The 26,258-nt window shown below is 28.9% G+C and overlaps 2 protein-coding genes across 2 annotated transcripts; both read right to left on the bottom strand.

Moving 5' to 3' along the window:
- Positions 1-576: 576 nt before the first annotated feature.
- Positions 577-20,512, bottom strand: LOC100211017 (ubiquinone biosynthesis monooxygenase COQ6, mitochondrial). The gene is made up of 11 exons (XM_065804821.1): positions 20,139-20,512; positions 19,520-19,657; positions 16,972-17,030; positions 6,076-6,264; positions 3,566-3,634; positions 3,203-3,307; positions 3,008-3,070; positions 2,755-2,938; positions 2,426-2,671; positions 2,132-2,298; positions 577-959 (listed from the first exon to the last, which is right to left on the bottom strand). The coding sequence occupies exons 1-11, from the start codon at positions 20,296-20,298 to the stop codon at positions 930-932; spliced, it is 1,410 nt and encodes a 469-aa protein (XP_065660893.1). The 5' UTR covers positions 20,299-20,512; the 3' UTR covers positions 577-929.
- Positions 20,513-20,588: 76 nt separating this feature from the next.
- LOC100197898 (small ribosomal subunit protein uS9) lies at positions 20,589-21,071 on the bottom strand. The gene has a single exon (XM_065804822.1). The coding sequence runs from the start codon at positions 21,069-21,071 to the stop codon at positions 20,643-20,645; it is 429 nt and encodes a 142-aa protein (XP_065660894.1). The 3' UTR covers positions 20,589-20,642.
- Positions 21,072-26,258: the final 5,187 nt, after the last annotated feature.

Raw genomic sequence — 26,258 nt, 5'->3', positions numbered from 1 at the left:
ATATTAACGCAAGATCCTTACGATTAGTAAGAAAAAGAGATTACTTTCTAGGGTACCTTAGTTATCAGGCTTATTTACCGCAACTTTTGGAAAACATTCTTGTTTATAATATATATCGCGATATACATGCAGGTAATACACATTAAACTCGTGTTCACAAAAAAAGTATGAATCGACAAGAAAACACGCTGGGTCGAGACTTACAATTGCATGTAGAAATAGGCTCCGGTTTTTCTGGGTCATTAAGGTGCAGCAAAGTAAGTCCAAGAATAACAGATGCTCAGACATCTCGATTCTAAAGCCAATGCTAACCGCAGCGTTACGGCTGCTCAAACAACAGAACTCGAGTCTATAAAGCCGAACTATTTTTTAAATTTAAAGCACTTTTATTCTAGATTAACTTTTTTAATTCGCTAAATTTCAGTGTTGAACAATGCTCAACTTGTTCAACGTTCAATTAGACTTTTTACGTTAAGATATTTAGAATAAAAGAAATACCTTTATAGAGTATTGAGAACATATAAGATAATAGATTAGATTATTTGAGAACACGAAGTGACAAAATAAACAACACCATGGGGATTACTTCATGTACTTATACTAAATATAGAATACAAACCATAGAATAAGTATCTACCGTCGAGTTAGACATTAAAAACAAATATAAAAATCACTTATTTAAAAATCAAAAAAAATCTTTAAGAATTAGCCAAATATATTGAAAGGTCGTGACCACTACTTTAATACTATTTTGATTCAGTGCCGGTAACAAAATACAGCTCGTTAAAACCAATATTAATTGAAAAATTAAACTTTCACTCGCAAAAACACTTGTAATGCCTTTTAAAGCTTTACAAAAAAAACAAGGATATTTCCAAGCACATCTCAATTTTGTCCCATTTTATCAAAAACGTGTTTCTTTTGAAGTATCAGCCCATTGCTTGTCTCGAAATGAAATTCTAAAATATTATAGATTTTAAATAAATTTATCAATTGCAAAAATTTAAGACTATTATATTAAAATTAAAAATCTTAGCAAATTTTTAAAAGCGTTTTTTAGGTAACAAGAGACAAATTAATGCCACGTTCATACTTGTTTTATATTTACAATGTTGAAAATTATATGTAACAATTTTTTGAAACTTTTATATAATTTTGCTTCTATTGAGACCCAAGTTGACATACATTTGAAGAACTTTTTTTTGATGTTAAGGACTCATTATCTAAAGGTCTTAAGGAACCTCTAAAAAATTTTTTTAGTCAAATGCTTTTTAAATCCAGTGTTATTTTACTATATTAAACACATTTTCAAAAAACAATTTTTAAAAACCAACCTAGTTAATATGCTACACATACCTAGCTCCTATGAACCATTTTACTTGTTCGCTTTTGCTAGTAATCTTATTGTTGTTTTATATAGCATTTTACAATATTTTCATACACGTTTAAAATAAAACATGTTTTATTAGCAGTATAAACAGGACATAAAACATTAAAACTTCTAAACAATAAGACTAATTAAGATTAAAACTAAATAAGCTTACCAGCTTAAAAATAGAAATAAAATATTTAAAAAAGAAAAAAAAGAAAGAACTTTCTCTCATTGTTTATCTGATAAATTCATTTTATCCGTTCTCTAGAAGAGAAAGAATAAAATAAGTTTCAAAATTGTAAAGAAACTATAAAACTCTAAAGAAGGAATTTTAAAATAACAAAAAAACTAGTGAAAAATCTTTTATTACTATAATACCATCTTTAAAGTTAATGGCACTAAAGAACTTATTTTTAATGACTAGCTACTGGAATTAGGATACAATGTGTTAAATTAAAGCAGAATTAAGGAATTATTAAAATTTCAATTAGCCATTTATGTTTCAAAAAAATTTTAAATAACAATATAAAGAAGATATACTAATTTAGATGGAAAATTCTTAAAAGGACTTAGCAGCTTGAAGCAAAATATCCATTGTTTGGAGCAATAATTTAGTAGAAATCTCTGGATTTATTTTTTTAACTGAAGTCCTAATATGAAAAAGTTGCAAAAGACTAGAGAAAAAAATTTTCAAGGACATTAAAAATTTTTTTTCACTATCTAAACTTTTATCTTTGATTTAAATACAAAATTGCAAACCTTAACAGCTGATAAAGAATCTGTAACATGCAACCCAAATGATCTTGCTAGCACTAGAGGAAGGTTGCTTGTAGAAAATAAATGATTTAAAGAATGAATTGTAAGCATAACTGGCAAGACATGACGCTGTCTTTGAGTTTCATATGGTAATAAATTTTCTAAAGTACCTAAACAGTAAATATTTTTTGTTTTAAAAATTAACTCTTTCAATACACTAAAGGTTACCTACAGTATTAAAGTCAGTTATAAATTATATTTTAAAAATATAATATATTAATTTAAATAATGAATTACCATAGTCTCCACCACAAGCAATTGTATCTTCCAAAACACGAACCAAACATGAAACATCTGCAAATCCTAAATTTACCCCTTGCCCTGCCATTGGATGAACTCTATGTGCAGCATCTCCAACTAAAGCTAGTCGAGTTTTTACATAGATAGGGCTATGGGTCAAAAACAAAGGAAACATTTCACGACTATTTTCAACCATTTGGATAACTTGAGGGGGTGAAATTCGTTTAATAGAAGCATAGCGACCTAAAATATTATAAATATTCAAAACCATGCTCCCAACTATGCATTAAACAAAAATACAAAAAGTAAATAGCATTTATACTAACCAGGTTGCATTATAGATAAAGCTGAGCGAAAAAACCCTGCAGTATTATCTGTAACTTTATTTGAATTCTGTGACAAAAATGCCTCGTTTATACAACCAACAAAAGCTTCATCAGTCATCTTCATTAATTCTTGACAATGATCTTTAGTAGAAGACCAAACTAAGCTGCTGAAATAATTGTTTAACTGAAAAATAATTTTCATTGCAATCATTTAATAAATCAGTAACTTACCTTCAAATAAGAATAAACTTACTGGTAATAGTGCTATCGGTCCAGTAGGAAGAAAGCGTTGCCAAGCAGTTTTATTTTCGGTATGCTAAAAATTGCAAGAATGTCAAAGTTAGTAAAAGCAATTTCCCACAGTTAAAAGAAAACTTTTTGTAACTCAACTGTTTTTTTATAAAATGATTAGTTTATAAGTGATAAAAACAATTATAATCTGAAATACCTCAATATGCAAGGTGGAGACAAGAGCCCATTGTTTATAATCATAATTGACAGTACCAATATGAGCAGCTTTTCGCACAAAAGAATTAAATCCATCTACACCCAACTAATTTAAGTAACTTCATTATACATTTTTAGTATAATTATTTTAAAAGCATAATTATTTTAGTTAATTTATATATTAAAAAAATTTATGTTTATTTATTTTACCAAATTTATATATTAAAGAGTTTAAAAAAGTAGTTTCTGATAAATGAATGTAAATAGTAAATAACACGTTTATAATGAAATAAGGAAAAATTTCTTCTAATTTTATTGAGGTAAAAAACTTCTTATTTAAATTTTGAGTTTTAATTTTACTTACAAGAAGTTTTGTTTTGTAGGTGCTTCCATTTGGTAAGCTAAGTGAAATAAGTTCATCACTAGATTCTGTCTAAATTAACAAAAATCCTAGAAAATAGATTTCTTTATTATTGAGCATTAAAAAAGATTCTCAAACAAGTTTCTCATAAGCAATATACAGTCGACTCTCGATATCTCGAACACTAAGGGGACCGGAAAAAAAGTTCGAGATATCGAGAGTTCGAGATATCAAGAAAAGGGTTGAAAATAAATAAAATTGCCCGACTTTCATTAAAACAAGTTATTTTTCTGACAAAAATCATTAACAACAAAAACTACAACTTTTTGTTGTTAATGATTTTTGTCAAAAAATCATTAACAACAAAAAAATCTGTTATCTGATATTGCTTTAAATTATCCATCTTTTCCATCTTCATTAAATCCTCAAGTTTTAGTGCTAGGGATTGTATTTCATTTCCGTATTTTGAGCTGTATGGCGAAGCATTTTGAATTGTTTCAAAAGCAATTTCTAATTGAATATCAGATGGGCGTGGCGGGGCTTCGACGTCAATAGCTTCGTCAACGCTATCTTCAACTTCATTATCGTCGTTTTCAAAATTAGGGTCTAAAATCTGAGCAATGATTTCAGCATCAGTAGCAAGTGAACCGGTGGTTACTACATCGCAATCTAAACCAATGTAAGATTCCCGTGAGAGATCTTCTTGGATGGCACGAGGATCTAACTCTCGCAAACGGTTAAGTTCTTCTGTCAAAAATTCAAAAGAATGATCATCATCAGCTCCTTCAATACTCTTGTTTGTTTTGCTGATACCAGCTTTTTTAAAGCAGTTGATGACAGTCTCCTTCGACACAGCATTCCACGAAGAAACAAGATCTTTCATTGGTTGAAGTATAGAAATTTTTGGCATGGGTTCGTTATTATCGACAACCTTGATACACAAACGCACAATTTTGTGACGATAATGAGCTTTAAGACTTCGTATTACGCCTTGATCCATGGGCTGAAGGACAGATGTGGTGTTAGGGGGGGGGGGGGGGAAATATTAGGTTGATGTTGCTTAGCCCTTCAATGTGTGGGTGGGCAGAACAGTTATCCACCAGGAGTGCTACTTTCCTGTCTTGAGCACGAAAAAATGAGTCAAGTTTCATTACCCATTCTGTAAAAAGGTCTCCGGTCATCCAACTTTTTAGCTGATTTTTATATGTGCAAGGAAGTTTAATGTGCTTAAAACACCGTGGGTTTTTAGATTTTCCAATAAAAAACATAGGTAATTTTTCTCCCGTTGCACTCCCTGCTGCTATGCCTGTTAGTCTGACTTTACTATTTTTTCCCCCAAAACATTTTTCTTGTGATAAATGGTATGTTTTGTTTGGTAGGCACTGGTAAAATAGTCCAAACTCATCGGCATTGAAAATGTTTTCAAGCTTGTAATTCAAAAGTAATGTTGGAAGTGTAGTTTCATTCCACGAAGCAGTCATATTATTCGTCACGGCGGCACTTTCGCCTGAGATTATTTTAAAGCTGATGCCGTTCCTAAAAATAGGAACAGAATAATTGAATTTTAATTACACGTTTAAAAAACTAAATAAATTAAATATAAACAGATACATGTTATTTGTTTATATTAAAATTGAACAAGATTTGACAAAATTTAACTGACCTTTCTTTCCAATTATGAAACCAACAATCAGATGCTTTAAAATCCAACTCTCCTAATGCTTCTGCGAATTTTAGTGCCTTTTCCTTAAGTATGGTACCATCAATTGGTACTTGTTGACTTCTTTTTGCAACGAACCACGTGTATATGGCCTTGTCTACATTTTTGAAATTACCACTACAAAGTTTCTTCCGTTTAGATTTTGTGCCATTTTTTTCCAGTGAGGTTAATAACTTGGTTTTATTTTTAATCCAGGTTGATAATGTGTTCTTTGGGACTCCATACTTTTTGGTAACCTCTTTGTTAAACATCCCAGTCTCTAGGTCTTTTAATGCCTTGCATTTTTCTATTATAGATTTGTTCGTGAGTTTTCGTTTAACGAGCGGCATGTTGCTGCGTTTGACAAAAAGAATAAATTATATATTAAAGGAAAACTTTTCAGAAATTCGATTCTTAAAAAAAATAGAATTTAAAAATCGAATTAAAAATTATTTTTTTTCAAAAATTGGAATTTAAAAAAATTAAATTTTATTAAAACATTTTTGAAAAAAAAAATGTTGAAAAGTTCGAGATAACGAAAGAAAATTGCCCTGTGGACCGAAAATATTGTTCGAGATACCAAAAAGTTCGAGATAATAAGGTTCGAGATATCGAGAGGATTTTAGCCTAAACTAATACGTTATGTCCATGGGACCGCTAAAAAAGTTCGAGATACTCAAAAGTTCGAGATATCAAGTATTCGAGATATCGAGAGTCGACTGTATTAACATTTAAAAAATTATTAAAAAAATTGAAGCCTAGACATTTTAGATTTATTAAACACTTTATAAGAAAACTTTCTATAAATAGAAACCTTATTTGATGGAAAATGGATTTTATCAACTTTACTCCCAAAGCATATATCAATTACTGAATTCAATTGTTTTGCTCTTGCTAAACAACTCTCGACAATAACAGTGTTTTCAATGATATACGCAACATCAACTGAACCAATATCATGAGAATTGAATGATATAGCCCCAGGTGAACATGCATCCCATACCTAAAAAATAAAATTATTTTAAATTTGATCAAAAAATAAAAGTAGGAGTAACTTCGAAAAAATAAAGAAGTTTTATTTATATTTATAATTTTATTTATGCATTTATAAAATAAATTTATCTTACTGAGTTATGAATAGATATACTTTATCACTAAAAACTTATTGGAAAACTTTTAGATTAAAAGTTATTTCAAGATGTAGTTCAATAGCCAATATGTTATTGAGTAATTGAACAATAGAAGTTTAGTATTGCTAAAAGCTTAACTATTTAATTTGTTAATAAAATGAATTTTTCTTTGAAATCATAACTGATAGGATAACCTTTTAATTTAGTAAAAAAATAATAACGGAAGTTGATATGGAAACGGACCTACCAAACAAACTAACTGTGTTAAATGCGGTGAAGGTGAGAGAACACACAATCCTTTAAATCACGTAGGCTCTAAGTATTCTGATTATAACAAGAAGAAATATCCCCTTACTACTATTATTAAGCATGATGTGAAGCTTAATTTGGATGCTTTAATTGATAAGCTCAAACTGAACAAAAGAACAAATGCAAACACTTATATCCATTTATCCTGTTTTTGACCAAATTTCTTGACCAAAAAAGCATATGAAAATATATTTGCTCAACTTAAAGGTTTCCATCAACTTATGAGTTTTCTAGGTTCGATTGGATGTGCAATGGAAGGGAGTGGCTTAAGGATCGCTCTTGAAACAGTATATGCCCCTTTAACAGTAGAACAAATGCAAACAGGAAGAGCATTTTTAAACGTTACACTGTGGGACAAAGTGTGCCAAAATACCAAAAAATTATGTCAGCATTGCACAATGAAAATTTGTCATAATGGTGAAGACATGTTCATTGGTGGAAATATCAAGTTAAAAAAACATTAAATATTGATTTTATCATTATTTTATGCGGTTATTTACACGTTAATTTGACATGTGTTCCAAATAGCTATTTTGCGTTTTTTATTTATCAACTTTCTTACGCTACTATTGTTTTAAATTAACTTTATTGACTTTTATTTTAAAATATATTATTTTAGTTAACAATGTTTTTTTGCTCAGACTTTTAAAAACAATTTAATGTAATTGTAACCAATAGTTTTTATGCATCAAAAACAGACAGTTTTTGATATTTTTTGCTACTAACCTTTACTATGAGGTATCAGATAAACCACCTCCAAACATTTGATTATATAAATCTCATGCTAAATGTATGTAAACAGCCATGCATCATAAATATTATGCTACTTTTTGCAATAAAAAAAGTTATAACAAAATATTGGTCTTTGGTTAATGGTCAGTTGATGAGAAATGTAAAAAAGATGTTTTGTACACAAAGACTACCTACAAAATCTTTCATTACTGTTATAACATATAAGTTTTGTAAATATAAATCTAAAAAAGTTATTTTTATGACAAATACATGCATTGAAAAGTAATATTTTTGATGTTTACATTGATAAAAGTTGTTCATTAAAAATATTTTGTATTTTTCAAAATTTAATTTTTTTAATATTTTTTTTTATACTATAACATGTTTATTACTTTATTTATGTGTTTTATATATAAATATAACTACTCTAATAAAAAAAACTACAAAAATAATATTGGCACAAAAAAACTTGATTTTGCCCCACTGTGCCTCAATTTGGTTTAAGTCGTTTACCAGCAAATTTTTGTAATTTATCGGTAAATCAAGCTTTTTGCTATGTAAGGATTGTTTTAATTTCTAATTGCTGAACATTTTTATCTAATAAAAAACATACTATAAATATTAAATAAATTATTTTCTTTCTTGTCAATAGATTAAAAATATAAAAGTGTAAAGCATTCTTTTGTTTGAACTTAACGCTTGAGTAAACTTAATGACTTTAATTAAACAATATTTGAAATAGATGTTGGCTTGTTTTTAAAAATTTTTATCCTTAAAGAAAATCATTTTTTTTAATTTTGTTTTAAAAATTCTTTTAAAGACCTTTTAATAGATAAAAGTTCGATTTGGAGTTACTATAATTGTACAGAAACGAGAGATAAAGCCATATGTAAGCAATGCGCAAAAAGAATTAAAACAGCCGGCGGAAAAAAGAACTGGCAGTTGCAATAGCATCAAAAATTACTTTTATCAACAACAACGAAAAAAAGACGAATCTCTTAAAGTTGTACTTTCAAGAATGATTGCAAAAGATGGCATTTCTTTCAATAAATATTGTACATCTGAAGATTTAAAAATGTTACTAAAAACAAAAGGGTACACAGAGTTACCAAAATTGCCTAAAACTATTTACAAAAAAGTAATGGATTATGCTGATAAAATAAGGAAAGAAGTTGTAAAGGAAATTTCACAGAATAAGCTCAATAAAAAAGCTTATAGCCTTACCACAGATAAATGGACATCAAATAAAAACCGCCGGTATATAAATATATTTATTCATGGAAATAACAATTTTTGGAATCTTGGATTGACTCGGATTCATGGATCTGTACCTGCTGAGGTATGCGCAGAACTAATTGAAAAGAATCTTAAAGAGTTTAATACAGCTTTGCCAAATATTGTGTGCATCAGACAGAGCTGCTGTTAACAAGAGAATGGTTAAGTTACTCAATAAAAACCATCAGTTATGTATTGTACATGGCCTACAAATGGCAATCATTAAAGTACTTAATAATATTAGTTCAACAGATGTACAAGATGTTAATGAACATAATGGTAATGTATTACCTAATGTAGATTCTGATTATTCGGAAAATGAACTTGAAGATGCTTAAAAACTTAAAGATGCTGTTCAAAAAGTCTGATAGATTTAAAAATTGACATTGATTTTAATGAAAGCGAAGTAAAATTGCTTTCAAATATAATATCAAGCTTGCAACCTATTAGGTTGGCTGTTGAAACACTCTACACTGAAAAGGTTAATTTATATGTAGCTGATCTTACATTAAAATTTATGTTAGACAAGTATTGCACTAAAAAAAAAGGAATTAATAAGTTGTATTAAAGAAAGAAGAATGATGTTTTCAGATGTGTTACACTATATAACAGACCCTAATGTTATTATTTCTGTTCAAGATAATTATGGCATTTTTATTATCAGCAGTAACCGTAACTATTAAAACTACTGTTGACATAGTAGAAAACATTTTGTACAATAATGCGGAATCTGGTGAGAGTATTCAAAGACACCTAAATGAATCAGATTCAGACTTAAATAATGACCTCATTACTGGTAAACTAAACGCTGATTTAAAGAAAAAACTTCATCTTTTTCTTTAAAAACAAACGGACAAGAATAAAGGAATAACTGTTTTAGAAGTAACACAAAAAGTTTAAAAGAAGTTATAAAAAAAGAGTTGAAGTACTTGCGACAAGAAAATGTACGAGGGATGTACATTCAAATAGTTTTTGACCATTTGATGACAATTTCTTCAACAAGTGTCGAACCTGAAACAGTATTTTCAGGAGCTGGACTAATTTGTACTATAATTAGATCTCGATTAGGAGACAAAACATTGGATAGTTTAAGCTTTCTACAAAGCTACTTTATGAAAAATGACATTTAATAAAATCGGTATAATAAAAATTGTATTGACTTATTGGTATAAAGTTTATTGGTAATTTACCGATTTAATGGTATTACAATTTCCATTTACTGAATTACCGGTAAATCAAAGTCTGTAAATTTACAAACCCTATTTCGCATGTTACGTGACCATATTTTATGTGCATTAGCTATAAATTCACTAATATTAAAGGAGTTTTGGGATAATTTAAATGATAGTGAGCAGAAATATCTTATAGAAATTTATGGTTCAGAAGATCCTTGTGTTCAAGAAAGTAATGATCTGGCTGTTAGATTGCTGAACTAGTATATAGAGAAAAAGGATTTTCTTTCATCGAACTCACAAACATTATCTTGATGGTTACATTATCTACAATATGTGACTGTGGTCTAAGAATTTATTTAAGCTGAGAGAACAAGTAACTGGTTGTTACATATTTCTGCAACAAAGTGCATGCTCTATCTTTTAGCTGCAACAGGACATAATAACTATACAAAATCGTGCAGGCTTTACCTTCTGTTACTTCCTTAAAAATAGAACACCCTGTAATTTACCAACAATTCATGGAAGGTAATCACGCTGTTAGAAGAACTGGAAAAAAAAAGGTCAGGGATATGGACTATCTAGGGATAGTCCATATCCATATCACAGGGATATCTAGCAATTGAACAGATTCTGAAGAAGTCACTGAAAGGAAGAGGTTGGGTAATTAGTAAAGGATTGCCTGAAAATGTGTTGAAAGTGTGGACAAAAACACTAGATTGATGCACAGAAGTGATGCAATAAACACACTAACATCTCCACATAAATCTGTTGACAAACACATACAAATGTATCCTGGAAGAATAAAACGTGATAGTGACGACTTTAAAAAAAATACGATTAAGATTTTTTGCTTATAACCCATTCATAGTCGGAGATCAGCTTGTTAGTTTGGACTAAGTTTTGATTGATAATCAGAAATACGTTACCTGTGATCAATCAAGAGATAGGAACATCAATACACAAAGAACTGAATTGTAAAACCTACATAAATTTATCTTTCAAAGATAAAAATCAAATAACAACACTCCTGAGCTTATACTCCAGCGAAACTATTCAAGATGAAAATGCTATGATTAAACCTTAACACTTTTTTAAAGAATGGTTGTTGTTATTGTGAGAAAGCCAGAGAAAGAAGTGCAGAGTTACTTTTATTATGAATTACCACTATATGCAACATCCTTATTTTAATAGAAAATTATGTCAGCCTTTTAGCATTAAAGTTACAAAATAATTATTTCCAAGTTATTTGTTGGCCTGGTGATGCAGACACAAGTATTGTTAAGCCAGCGATAGATTGAAAATGTCAATTTATTCGGATGATACTTATATTTTATGTATTTTGATCATCGTGTACATACTAGAACACAACCTTAAAGCACACTTTTTAAAAGAATGCTGAAACAAAATAAAGCTACACATCAAAGAGTATGTTATAAAATTCAGAATATTGTCAATACAAGTGATGATATTATTTTGGATTACTCATTATTTGCTCATGCATTCACCAGATGTGACACAACATCAGAAATCCATAACTTTGGCAGAACTACAATTTTTATTAAGTGAAAAAATTCAAAGGAAATCTACTGCAGATTTATTCTATAAGGAAAACATTTTAACTGATGATATTGGCATGGAAGCTATTCTCTTTTTTTTTTGAGCAGCTTCATTTACCTTGTTTTAATCTACAACAGAACAGAAAACATAAATATGATGAAATGGTGGCATCTGATTGTGCAAATACTGATCTTGCTCTATTACCATTGCCAAGAGCCGCATACTAATCATAAACTTTTATCTAACTATCATGGAAGTTTATCACCAGATGAAAGTATGGAGATATTTGAGTGAGATTGATTTAGATCCATTAAGTTGAGAATTTTGAACTTAGATTTCTATTATCAGGTGTGGCTGCAAAGTTAATGTAAAAAAAAGTGTTCTTGTTGAAAAGTTGGATTAAATTGTACATCATCTTGTAAAGAGTGCCATGGCGTAACATACACTAACAGTAATATTGATATTCAAGAAGAAGACATTGAATAGGAATAAAGCCATTTAGCAAGACATAGGAAGATGAGGAAGAAATGCGTAGGTTAGTAAAGGTCCTCTATTAACATTTTGATCTGATATTTTTTTTGCTAAATTTAGAAAGTATGACAAGATACACCATTAAAAAGCTGATAAAATTATCTTTTGGATGATAAAATATTTCATTTCTGTAAAAATTTTTCTAGGTTAAGCATTTCTACAATACTCTATGTCCAACAGGTAATGTTACCAAGAAGCGACTAATGTTCACAAAAACATTAGTGCAAATTTAAAAGATATTTTTTCATTTTTAAATGAACAAAAAGGTAGGAAAAATTTATCATTACTTGGTTTGTTTAATTTATTCAAAAATTTAGTCAAGGGCTATACTAGACCCTTTTTGACAGCTTTGATCCTAGTTGGGCAAGATTTTTCGGACCTTTAGTAATAATAATTTTTGTCTTACGACTATTTTTATTTATTTATAATCCTTTAATTACCTGGTGTTTAAAAAAATAATTATTTATATGTCAGATTTGACTGTTATTTTTGCAGTAGTAAATTTATTGTTTTGTTTTTTCATTAATTTTTGCAACATGATAAATTTTCTGTTTCATTAAAACAGTGTACATGGTTTTTAATAAACTAAGAATGTAATGACCAAAAGTATTTCTGATCATTTAATTCAACCCTTGGTACCACTGCTCAAATTATTTTCCTAGAATACCCTCACATTTAGTTGCAAAAAAAAATGCATTTTTTTCCTTTTGTGCTTTTTTTTGGGTCAAAAAACAAAACAAAACAAAAAAGAAACTTTTTTAGTATTAACTTTTGTTAAGAAATAATTGACTGTTCTTTTGGAATAAAATTTGGAAGTTTTCTTTTATTCTAGTATAATTTTAGTATATGATCATTAAAAGCACTATTACATGTATAAACGCCAATTTAACTTATATTTTCAATAAAATCAAATTAACTATAAGTTTATTATAAATCTAGTTCTGTATGGGAATGTTTATTTGTCATGTACTTTCTAACAACTGTGATACTCTTATTGAATATAGAAATTATTCTTATCCTACAAGAAAGTTACCATTTTAATTTTGATAATGTAAATTTATTAACATATAGTACCATGCCAATTTTACACAAGACTTCAAACGCTCAAAGAAATAAGCAAAATAAATTTTCAAATTTCAAAACTTCAAACGCTCAAATAAATACTATATCATGACACTTGCAAAGTTTTTTAACATGCTTTATTGTTCAAGGTCATTTTTTAGACATAATGTTAAGGCAAAGGGAACATTTACCTTTTTCTATTTTGCTAATTTGGATTAAAGGTTTAAATAAATGGACACCTAAGGTTTTATTTCTGCCTCCTGTGTAGAGAGCTTAATCATAATTGATTACCAACAAGAAGAAATCGCTCAATAATTAAAAGATATCCTTTCTCTCTATATATATATTTATGTATATATAAATATAATGGTGCCTTAAAACTATATTTAGATAGACAATTACAACTCTGTTTTTAATGTGCTGTGGTCTTTTGCGTCAATCCATTTTTAGATATTATTGCAGAAAAACTACAGTTTTTATATCAAAAATAAAAAACATGAACTATATTTTTTTTTAAATGATTTTTTTGGATTAATGTAAAATTTCCCTTAATTTGAGTACTAAGTTGATCTATTTCAAAATAAATTTTTTTAAACAATATTAGGGACCCATTGAATAGAATATGGACTTGAGCATGTACTAAATATTGCACAATTCAACTTAAATTAATCACAAAATATAACCACAGCACATGAAAAATACTGAGTTTTGATTGTTTTTATCTAAAGGGGGGTTAAAGGCACCCTAATATATATATATATATACACACACACACACACATAAAATATTAAATGTAATCAAATTTAATAAATGTAAAAAAATTATGCTTAATGTGTCAATGTATAAAACAAAAACCAATTAAGATAAAATTGAGAAAGATAATCTAATTTTTATATTATCTAAGATGTTTATACACAGGATTGCTCAAACCGTGTTAACCTTTAAGCATACCAAAATAAAAAGAATTTCAGTATTATTTGTCCTATTTAATCTGAAATTAAAATATGAACTAAGATTTTCCATTTAAGTTAAATTTAGTAGCTTAAATGACAAAGTTTTGAATATTTTCAAAAATAGAAAAAAAAAAACGTCTCCCTCAAAAAAAAACAAAAAACAAAGACCAAAAAAACCGACCCCTGCATTTTTTCTATAAAAAACAAGGACCAAAAAAGCGTATCACACCTTTACTAAGATTGAAAATAAAAATTCAATAAAATTATGAGGACTATAACTCATAAGTCAAAAATCCAGAGTTCCCTGCTGTTCTGAGATACCATACACATGTATATAAATATAATTTTAAAAATTTTGAAATTAAAATTTATATAACATTTGAATAATATATATATTATATATATATTATATATATATATATATATATATATATATATATATATATATATATATATATATATATATATATATATATATATATATATATATATATATATTGTTGCAATTGGGAGTATGGAAGGTAAAAAATGATTCTTTTATCAACAAATAGGTCACTTTTAATTACTTTTGACTTTTGTCCAACATTTCTGTGTTGTCAGAAAGTTAAAACCATTAATTTAATTACAAATTAATTGTTTTTTAAAATAACCGCAAAAACCCAAATTTAATTGACCAGAATGTTTTTCAAAACATTCTGAATGTTTTCAAAACATTCTGAATATTTTTAATAATATAAACAATGTTTTTATTTCTATTTTTTTTTAATAAAATATATATTTTATTTTTTCAAAATGTTTTTATTTTTATTTTTTTACTGTAAATCATGTGCGGAGTGCTGTTACACCAACGTCAAATAGCCTCACACACAATGGAGTGCTGCTACATTGACTATCTTATAGTCTGACTCATAAGGGAGTGCTGCTACATTGACTGATGGTTTGGTTGGGGCAGGCAGTCTATCAAGTAATAAAAAAAAAATTTCGGTCTTGCATTTGAATTTTTACTTTGCTTTGTCATGGTTTGCATTTTAGAGTTACAGGGCATACATAGGCAGGCCTTTGCGTAAGAGGCATGCGGTCAAAGGGCTTATATGACCATAACATATATTACTTTTTTTTGACAACAACTCTTAGCAAGTTTTGGCAAAAAAGCGCTTTTAAAAATGCGCTAAAAAAACAAAGCAAATGTAAATGTGATTTTTAATTTAATTGATTCTATAATTACAATTAAACTGCTACAAAATTTCCTAAGTACTTTATTGCAACATAATAAAAGACGATCATTGAAAAAAATATTCAGATTAGAGTTTATGGCAAAATGAGTACAGAAGCTATCAAAAAATAATTACAAACCATTTTATCATGGAAATATAATTTCTAATAAGAAAATTATTTAATAAAAAAAAAAGCATTACAATAATTGTGAAACAATCGCATCTGCCAACTATTTTTTAACTATCCCATGACGCTACATATCATTTTTTTTTTTAAATGAACGTTGACTTGCGTATCTTTATTTATTGACGAACGTCAATAAATAAATTTAAGAGATTTATGTCAAATATAGGAGTTTAATTCTCAAATAATTTTTATTCTAGTTATTTAAATACATCAAAGATGCTTGGTAAATTTATTATTATTTTTTTTTTTTTTACACATTTGCAAAATTATTGATAAATGCACAAGAAAAAAAACTTTGTTTTTTTTATGCGTTTTTAATATGCAAACAAACATAACTTTACTTTAAGGAAAATAAGAAAATTAAAAAAAAAAAGGCATGTAATTGCTAATTACATAAAAGAAACCGTGCTTAAACATTACAATCGCTTTCTTAAATAAAAGAAAGCAATCAAAAATGTTTAAGCATTGTTTCTTTTGAAGTTTTTGTAAAAGCATTCATTTTAATTAAAATGCTTTTGTAAGTGCATGCAATAACAATGCTACTTTATTCTATAGCGTATTTAGTTATTTTACTTAAACACTTTTGAAAAAAGTAATTATGTTTTGGCATTTTTTTCAAGTCTCTGAAATTAATTGTTTTTTTATTTCAAATATGTGTTTTTTATAATAAATAAAAAACTTTCGATCAAAAATTATTTTGAAAAAAAGTTGCTAGAGTATAGCGTTCATTTTGAATAATCTCAATCAAATACCAACGTTTGCATGAGCAAAACTTAAGAAGCATGTTTTAACAAATGCGCGCACGTTTGTCGATTAGTCGCACCCTATATAATTTTAACTTTTTAATAAAGTTAAAAATTCGCACCACAAAATTTTATTAAAATTCATGGTACATTTAAACAACATAAGTTACTAAAGTTTTAAACATCAATTTTTAAAAAAATAAATAAAAAATCTGAGGGGGAGGGGTGCAGACTCATGACCCTTTCCCTCATTATGGATCCACCCTTATATTAGCCAATTTATTGATGGGGGGGGGGGGGGGGGAATTTTAAAGTTTTTTAGAGCAGTGATAAATTTTTTTAACTTTCGTTTACAATAAAGATTACATAAAATAATAAATGTTTTAATTTTTTCTGGTTTTTCTGCTATTTATTTTGTTATTCTTTAAAAATTTTATTTTTTTAGTTTAATTTTTGTTAATTTAGTTTAACTATTTTTTTTTTTAAATCTTATTCTCTTTTAAGTTTATGGGTTATTGATTTTAATTTAAGTTTGTTTTGTTTTTTTAGCGCCTTTTTTAAAAGTGCTAAATGTCAAAACTTCCAAAGAGCAGTGGACAAGTTATGAAAACAAAGTTTTATGTGTGTGGTCATCTAAGACTTGATATTGCACGCCTCCTACGCCTGATAGGGGTATAAAAACAAAGGGATTAAAATGAATAGTCATCCTGTCTTGATCCACTAAGCCTTGGGGAGGTGGGGAATAAAAAATTTTTAAATTAAACTTTTAACTGAGATTGAAAATTTTTTACTCTAACTTTGTGACAATTTGAAGTAAATTAAAAATGAAAATGCGTGTATACCTGCATTTTATCAAAACTCCAATATCTTCTTTTTTCAATTTCATCCCAAACACCAATCCCTATGAGTAAAAATTGTTTAATATTCATTTCTATAAGTTTTGTTTTTATGATTAAATTAAGTAATTTATTCCCAAAAAGGGTGCAAGCTACCAATATTAAGTTGGGAGTTATAGAAAACAAAAAGTATTGTTAAAGAGCAAGGAAACTGTTGACAGAAGACTTCAAACATGAAGATAGAAGAGTAAGGACCAGCAGATATTTGACAAAATTCAGATTAGGATCCATTTATTAAGTAGGTTTTTTCATTAACACAAAAACTTTCCAAATAATTAAAAGCAAAAATTTTTAACCTAGTTGATATTTCTGTTACATAACATAGTATTGATTTTTTTAGTGCCGAATTAAAAATAGAATGTAGGTTTTTAGTTAAATTTGGTAACAATTGCAAAATTTCATTTAACTTTCAGTTAAATTCAAAAGTTGTTAACTTTTAACATTAAAAAATAAATTTTTAAATTATATGATATCTTATAAATAAGGGTGTCTTACAGAATCAATAACCAAAAAGTCTTCTTTTCACACACGAAATCTAATTTATTGTTTACTTATTTATTGCTTATTATTTACTTATTATCTTATTATTGCTTTTGAAACATTTCTAAAAGTTAAAACATGTAAATATTTAGCATAATATTCTTCACAGACTCTTTCCTTTACAAAATAGATGTCCTAACTCAAACTAAAAAACATTTAGTTATTAATAAATATTTGTTTATTATGATAAATTAAAAAAAAATAACTATTAATAATAAGTCTAAATATTTTTAAAAATTAGTATACGCATTTTTAGATTAATTCCTCCCTTTATATACTTTTGTATACTATTTGCTGATCCCCTCCCCCCTATGAGCATATTTAAATGATGACACTTATTAAATAGAGAGAATTTTAGAGAACACGTTTGTAAGACAATGACAGTAATGTTGTCTGGACCAAACTGTTGAAAAGTTTAATTTAGAAACAACACAAGCAACAATAATTGGTGTGATCTTGATATCAAAAAGTTTATCAACCTACTGGGTCAACTGAATTCGAATTAAAGAAAAAGTTCTTTGCAAAACAGTTGTCTTACCTTAGGGAGAGGTAATAAGATTAGATCCATGAGATAGAAAGACTTCCCTTTGTTAATGACCTTGTTGAAGTTTATGGATAGCAACTTCTGAGGTAAAATACATGATTTAGTTAACTGAGAATTTCGAAGCTAACATCAGAAAGAACCTTTTTACATACCGTATTGAGAAATACATAAAGGTCAGTAATATGAGTCTAACCATTCTGGGTAACAAGCAATCAAGTCACAAATAACATTAATATTGGCTGAGTGATAAAGAGAAAGGGCTTGGTCAATTTAATCAGAAATTACATTAAAAGGAAAAGAAAATAATAAAGAACAAAGAGGCATTGAGTGAAAAGGTGCAGAAAACACAATAAAGAATAGTCAAAGGACCACAGCAAATAGTTGAACTGATGTGTAAGTATATGCTTAGGCCAAGCATGTAACTATTAAAGTCTTTTTTAAATCAAAGGTTTATCTTTATTCCTTATTATATTATGGACTTAAAGAGCTGAAAAACAGTTTAAAAAAATTTAACTTTATAAAATTTTTAATGCCTGAGGATTGAGAATAGTGAAGACAAAAATTAGAAAATAAGAACTTCAAAATTAAACACAGCAGCAGCTACTTTCATAGGAAAAATTGAAACTAACAAATCTAGATAATTTATAAGTTAAATCTAAACTATTTCAAAATCTAATTATATATTGTTAAACATAATTATATAAAAATATATAATCAAAATCTAATTATATAATGTTATATATAAAGATTATATTAATCTTATATTGTTTGCTATACACCATTGATTAAAAAACTTGCATTAAACTGTAATTGACCAAATAATTTTAAAGAAATGAACTGAACTTTTGCCATTCAATTATAAATGTCATATAAACAGGTTTGTAGTTAACTACTTGCATAATAAACCATAGTTTTTGCTTAAAGAGGCTCAAATACTCAACAAAATGTAATCATTTGGCCTATAAAAATTGTGAAGACAGTTTTTTATGAACTTAAGTCTGGAAAATGACTTTTCAGCATTAGCCAAAAGCATTTGACAAACGGGTGTTAAAATTTTTTATTTCTTTATTTAAAAACATTTTGTAATTAATAGATCATAATACTAGCAAAATAGGAAAATGTATTAACTTATAACTCATAAAATGTATTGAACTCATAAACAAATACATTTACAACACTTATGATGGCATAGGATTATAGTGTACTTTAGACTTAAAATTAAACCACCAATATCCATAAAAGAAACTCAAGCAGCTAGTTTCTAGTGTTATATAATTTAAGGTTGTTATTACAATTTAGAAGAGAAAAGCTGATATAAAATTAAAAGTTAATATAAAGACTGCAGTTTTTATGTTTCAAAAAAATAAATGTTTTAACTATTTGAAAAAAAAAAACAAATTTATATTCTACCTTCCAAAAATTTTCTCGATCCGGGAGCAATAGCAGATACACGATTAGAATACATTGAATTCTTTGTATCTTTAACTGAAGAATCAGGTGCAGACTCCAATAACAAAACATGCTTATTTCGAAAATACAGAGACTGACCTAGAAAAATTTTTTAAATTATTTTATATTTAAACTGAAATAATCTTAAAGTATAACAACATAGAGCTGGTTAGGACATTAATTCATTGGAATAGTCTTTGAGTTATTGAGTATCATAACTCATTGAGTTATAATAAACTTATTAAGCCTAAATCATTTTGAGATTTAAACAAGTTTAATCAGAAATGAAAACACCTTAATATAAATTTGTAAAATAATACGAATCCCAATTGATTTAACTTGAAACTAATAACATGGCTGCAATTTAAAATCTCTATTCATTCTCCTTCACACAAGAGACAAACTTATTTGAAAAAACCATTTGATTAAGACAATATAAAAACCCTTATCAAAAAAAAAAATTTATAACAATTAATAAAAATCTTTGGCCTATAATATATTTGTTTTTAAAATACTTAAGGTTTGTTTTCTATGTTAACAATTTATATATTTTAACTGATGTAACTTTAGATTTACTTACCTAGCGCACATGCAATAGAAGTACCCACCATACCACCACCAACTATTATAACATCAGCATAATTATGGGATAATGAACTAGATTGAAGTGAGCGGGACACATAACTTGGAAACCTTTGTCCGAACTTAACAAAATACTTAGATGCATTAAAGATTACCATTTTTATCAAGATTTTGTCAGTTTAACTAATTTTATTTTTTATTAATCCAAATCTCTGACTAAATTTAACAGCTAGATTGAACAAGGTTTGCTGATTTTTAATAACAATTTTTAAAAACAAAATTATTGCTTGTATTTATCTATTATAGTATGGCTATATTTGATTACTAAAATGCTAAACATAAATTGTTAATTAGTAACATTGTTTGCAACTACATATCCAAAGCTACTTTAAGATAACAAATAAAACTAAATTTTAATGAGGGAATAAGAATAAAAAGTACAAGTAAATATGATATAGCAATTATATTTTCCATTCAGAAATGTATACACAACAAAAAAATGTTAACGATATGATTTTTGGTATCTTGCACGAGCACCAGGTCCACCAAATTTCTTTGCTTCACAACGTCTTGGATCAGCTACAAGTAGTGATCTATCGTATTGAATAAGCACATCTTTTATTTCTTTTTTAGATGCTTCATCAACAAATTTTTGATAGTATGCAACTATGGCTTTGGATATAGCTTGACGAACTGCATATAACTGAGCTACTTGACCGCCACCTTTAACACGAACTTGGATGTTAACACCAGCAAATTTATCTTTTCCGAGAAGTAAGACAGGTTCTTGAACTTTCATACGGAGACTAACTGGTTCAACAAGGTCTAGTGGTCGACCATTAACTTTTATCATACCATGGCCTGCTTTGCAAAATGCAACAGCAGTTGCTGTCTTCTTACGACCATAAACTTGAACAGATGTTGATGCCATTGTCTAAGATAAATAATCACAGTAATATTAAACGATGAAACAATTTTAAGTAACTAGATTCAACTAATTCACTATTCAGGAGATAGTACTACAGACAAGCTTTTAAATTTTCACTTTAAACTTTCACTCTTTTTTATTTAAAGCAAAACCTTATTAACAAGTTATAAGGCGAATTAAAATAAATTTAAATAACGTTTAAAATAAACTGATTGGTATGATACTAGAGGATACATAAATAGACATCTTTAGTAACAAAGTGCTAAGAACACCATCTTACCAAGAACGGACAGTTTAAAAGATTGAGGCAGGGAGACCATTATTCCTAACCTTTAAATTCATCGAGTCAAAACCAATTTACTCTTTTCACTCGAATTTATTTGCGTTTCTTTGAAATACTTAAATCGCTTAAACGCTTACGCAAACGCGTAAAGCGCATAATGCGCTACATATATCGCGTATGATGTATATAGCGTATGTCGTTTATCCTAATAGCTTTAATAGTTTTTTAAGGTTCTTCAAGAAACGACAGAATATCGTCACAGAGCACTATGGAATAGCATTTAATTTATTGATGTTTATTAAAATATAATCTTTTATGTACTAAATAGCGCAAAAAACTTATTATTTTAAATTTAATATTTCAGTAAACTACAGATTGTCAGGTTTGTTTCGAAATGAATCTTGTGCAGAGGAACCAGTTGGTTCTTTTTAGGGATTCACCGCCCCCTCCTCACTTTACTCGTAGAATCGCCTCATATAAATTTTTTATACTTTTTTTGGTCTTTGAGATAGCTAACTTCCAGACATGGAGCAAACTCCAAACATTTATATGTTTATACTTATGTCAAATAAGGATGCTTTGCAAAAAATTGCGATGATTGGAGGCTGGGAACAAAAAAGCCCTGAAATTTGTGCCCCCCTGCCCCAAACGTGAGAGCAACAAGTTGATGAAATTTTTTTTGTATTATTTTTAACTAGACTTATATTCATCGATAAATTTTAAATTTCATAGTAAAATATTTTAGCTTTCAAAAATTATGACCATATAAAGTTTAAACCCCCCTCAATTTGAGGAAATAGCATCCCACCATTACTTAACTTTTCACGTGCTAAATTCAAAGACCACGTGTTAAATAATTGTCCTCCTGGAAGTGTAGGAGCAGCTAATAAGCCTGGATGGTCAAATGAAGTCATTTTTGTGCAATTTCTTGAACATTTTAATAGTAATGTGCGACCATCAATTGAAAAACCTGTTCTTTTATTAAATCATGAGAGTCATGTAAACATTTGTGTTATTGAGTTAACAAAAAAATCAGGCATAGTTTTAATGACATTTCATCCTCACACAACCCATAAAATGCAATCTCTCGATCGTGGTATTTTCAGACCATTTAAAACTTTTTATAACAATGCCATGAATAACTGAATGATATCACCAGGCAATGCTGGTAAACCAGGTATAATATATGATATATCTTACCTTGTTAGTCAAGCTTATCCTCATGCTTTTGTCCCTCTTAAAGCAAAAGAAAAAAAATGGCAAAGCAGATTATTTTTATTTAGCCTGACACTTGTTTAAATAATGAAAGCTCTGATGAAATTGATTTTGGAGTAAATATACTTGATAATGAAAGTGAAATTTTTTCTGGAAATTTTCTAATAGTCAAGTTGGCCGGAAAGGAATACTCTAGACTTTATGTAGCAGAAGTTATAGAAGTTGTTGGTATAGTTTACAAAATAAAGTATCTTAAGAAATCAGTAGACTTTTGTAATTTTTATGATGTGGAACTTGAGGATATTATTATGAAACTTCCACCACCAAGTATTGGTCACGGTTCATCTAAACGTCAGTATCTTATCTTTGATGTTGATCTGACTATTTTTAATAACTAATATACTATACTCTTTTATTATTGTATTTTTTGTTGTCATCATTAAAATATTTCAGCACCAGCGGAAGAGCATTTAACTAGAAAGTTCACAACTCCAATGTCGCTTATTGGGCTAGAGCCGACGTTGAACCTCGGACCTCTTGGTTCTGAGCCGGAACTCTAACCACTATGCCATGGCTGTGTTAATTTTCCAGTCGTGTGATGCAGATTGTTTACCGCATTCGTTAATTTGCCACAACCTCGCAGCACTCTCACTTCTTTTTTTTCAATTTCCGCAGTTGGCTTCTAACTAGAATTGTTAGTCCTTGGCCTTGGCCTTGCTTTAGGCCAAAAAATAAGGCCTTGGCCTTGATACTTTTGGCCTTAGCCTTGGTCTTTGCCTTAAAATTTTTGGTCTTGACCTTGATTGTTTTGGCCTTGGCCTTCATAAAAAAATACATAAAATTAAAGAATTAAAAGTTTTCATTCTTTATTTTATGTGAATAATTATGTAATTAATCATTCTTTATTTTACGTAATTATTTTATTAACTTAAGGTAAAAATTTAAGTCTTTGGTCTCAAAAATGTTTGCGTAAATGTTGGCCTTGAAACTGATATTCTTGGCCTTGGCCTTGGCCTTGTAACATGCAGCCTTGTTCTTGTCCTCGGCCTTGTCCTTGGTCTTGTAATATGTGGCTTTGGTCTTGGCCTAGGCCTTGCTACCTTTGGCCTTGAAAACAACTTTGGTTCTAACACGCTTCTAATAATGTCCAACACATTTAGTTACGTTACTTTAATGTTCGAATAAACGTTCTTAACACCATAGGCGTAGAGTATAGGGTGCGACGGGGGCAGGCTGCCCCCCTCGGGTCAACCTTACCGCCTTTAAAAGTTTGTTTGCCCCCCTTGAAATTTTATGCAATCTTTATGCGATTTTTTTTTTTTAAACAGACGACGAAATCAATTTTTTTCCGTAAAAAGTGAAGGAATGAATAATCCTTTGTTGTAAGCATACCTAAAAAATTGTTTTAAAGATAAAAACTTGGAAAACTTGACGATCAAGGGAATCTTTTTTTCAGATAAAAATTACGTTTTTTCGATAAAATAAAACTTCAAATGGTCTTTTGATCTCACTTCATGCTTTTTTTCACGCTGTATACTAGTGCTTAAAAGTAATTTTTTAGCGACGTTTTTGCTTTTGTGAACATTTTATATTAAATTAAATTTAATATAAAATAAAAAATCTTTAAAAAAAGCCAGTTAGACAAGATAATAGTGGGGATCAACAAAGTACAAGCCAACCTCATTAACAATATATAAATCATTTTTAATAACAACCTAAATAAGAGATTCTTCTTTACAGAATTTCCTATTCATCGTCATCCAAATCTAATTCAACAGAAGGTACAAATGGAAAAAAGTCGGTAAAAAACATTCGTCTAGTCTAGATATCTGTCCAACTGGGAAGACGAGTACAAGTGGATTAAATATGACGCTGTTAAAGAAAAAGCTGATATTAAAGGACAAAAAAAAAGCTCTCGACCATATCTTTTTTAGTCTGATTTTTCTTGGCTGTCAAGGCTAGGCCATCAGAGGCAAGACAAAGGAGTCTTCAAATCTATTCCAGCTCTTATAACTCTGGTATATGGATGCACCGGTTTTGAAAAAATGGATGAATCGACCAGAGAAGTACAAGTGGATATCTCCAGACTTCACAAATAAAAATTTTGTTGGATATTTCATAAGTAATACAACGTAAATTATCAAACACAATAAAAAAAAGAGGATTTTTTTGGAAAAAAAGGGATTTCATGGTGAATGAATTGTCTGATAACACAGGAAAAATGCAGCTATTATTAGCAAAACAAATGATTCATTAAACCTTGTATTTTCCTTCAATAACTTTTATGAATTTTTAAATTGTATAGGTATCGATATCTTTCCGTACTGTGGACGATGTATTCGAAATTAAAGAGGATTTTTGTGAATTTTATATGACAGCCACAACTAAAAGCAAGTATCTGTCTTTGATTATGAAAGAAGTCCTTTTTCGTTCCAACTTAAGGCTGGAGAACTGCCAAGACAATGCTACGATGGAGCTGCTGTTATGACTTCTTTACTTGCAAAAACTTGTTCTTCAACAAAAAAGCAGAGCCGTTTATTTTCATTGCAGAGCTCACAATTTAAATTTGGTCGTACAAGATAAAATAAAAAACATACCTGATATAGAAAATATCAAGTCACTCGTTCAAAAGTTCATCGCTTTTACCAGAGGCTAACCGGAGAGGCTCGTTTGGTTTTCAAGCTTAAAAGACCAAAATGAAAGCGAAGATGGACGCCAAAACGGAACATTGTTTAGAATTTTATGCCCATATGGATAATGTGCAAGCCATCTCTAGTATTTATTACCAGGAGTTACAGATCACTTCTGGTTTGGCTGGAAGACCTTACCGCAAACCTTGACTTTACCAAATGTCGAGTGGAAGCAATGACATTTTTGTCTTCTTTTCAGGTTTTTGATACCTTTTTTAAATTGGAATTTATTTGAATCATTTTTATTATCCTCGAAGGTTCAAGCATTCGACTTCAGGGAAGCCAATTCAAATTTGGTAAGGCTAAATCCATCATTCAGACCCTGAAATAAATTTTGAGATCTTTGCGTACTGAGTCACGTTTCAAAACACTTTTCGATGCGGCAACTGAATCGGCTAAAACGTTCAATTAAAACGAACCAGCTCTGCCAGGAGGAAAGTACCTGCAAGATTTGAAGCAAGAATTACCAGCCAAAGGACCCGAATAAGATATACAAGCAGTTCTACTTTATCAGTTTAGATGCAGTTTTAACTGGCCTCACCAATAGATTTAAATCAACTGAAATTCAACTCTTTAATTAACAAGAGTTGAAGTGTTTGTGATTGGATCAAATAACACTGAATGCAGTACCGACTACATAGAAAACGTCTACTTGGATAATTTTCCAAATTGTCAAAGACCTCTGCTTCACCAGGGCCTTTATATTGACGAAGCTAAGAGAAAAAAAGTTCAATTAGAAGATTTTCAATCAGCTCTAGATTTTATGCGCGCTAAATAACAAATTGGATTGCAAATGAAAAGCATTGCCTCGGAAATTATCCGTTTTATTAAAATAATTCTGATCCAGCCAGTATCAACTTGTACAGCAGAACAATCATTTAGTAGTCTGCGTAGACTAAAAACGTTTCTTCGATAGACCATGAGCTAGGCAACGCTTAACGCTGTTTCTCTAATGAACATCCAAAAAAATTACCCGGAGTCTTGAAATGGATTTTTTGTTAG

This window comes from Hydra vulgaris, chromosome 09 (assembly GCF_038396675.1).
Source record: "Hydra vulgaris chromosome 09, alternate assembly HydraT2T_AEP".
Classification (NCBI taxonomy): domain Eukaryota; kingdom Metazoa; phylum Cnidaria; class Hydrozoa; order Anthoathecata; family Hydridae; genus Hydra; species Hydra vulgaris.
The sequence above is the reverse complement of the archived record's forward strand: the minus strand, read 5'-3'. Positions and strand labels throughout refer to the sequence as shown.

Coding starts and splice junctions, on each gene's coding strand:
- LOC100211017 (XM_065804821.1), bottom strand. CDS start 20,298: ATGGTAATCTTTAATGCATCTAAGTATTTTGTTAAGTTCGGACAAAGG. Junction 2,939..3,007: donor GACCGATAGCACTATTACCA/GTAAGTTTATTC, acceptor ATTATTTTTCAG/TTAAACAATTATTTCAGCAG. Junction 960..2,131: donor ATTCTTTATCAGCTGTTAAG/GTTTGCAATTTT, acceptor ATAATATTTTAG/AATTTCATTTCGAGACAAGC.
- LOC100197898 (XM_065804822.1), bottom strand. CDS start 21,071: ATGGCATCAACATCTGTTCAAGTTTATGGTCGTAAGAAGACAGCAACT.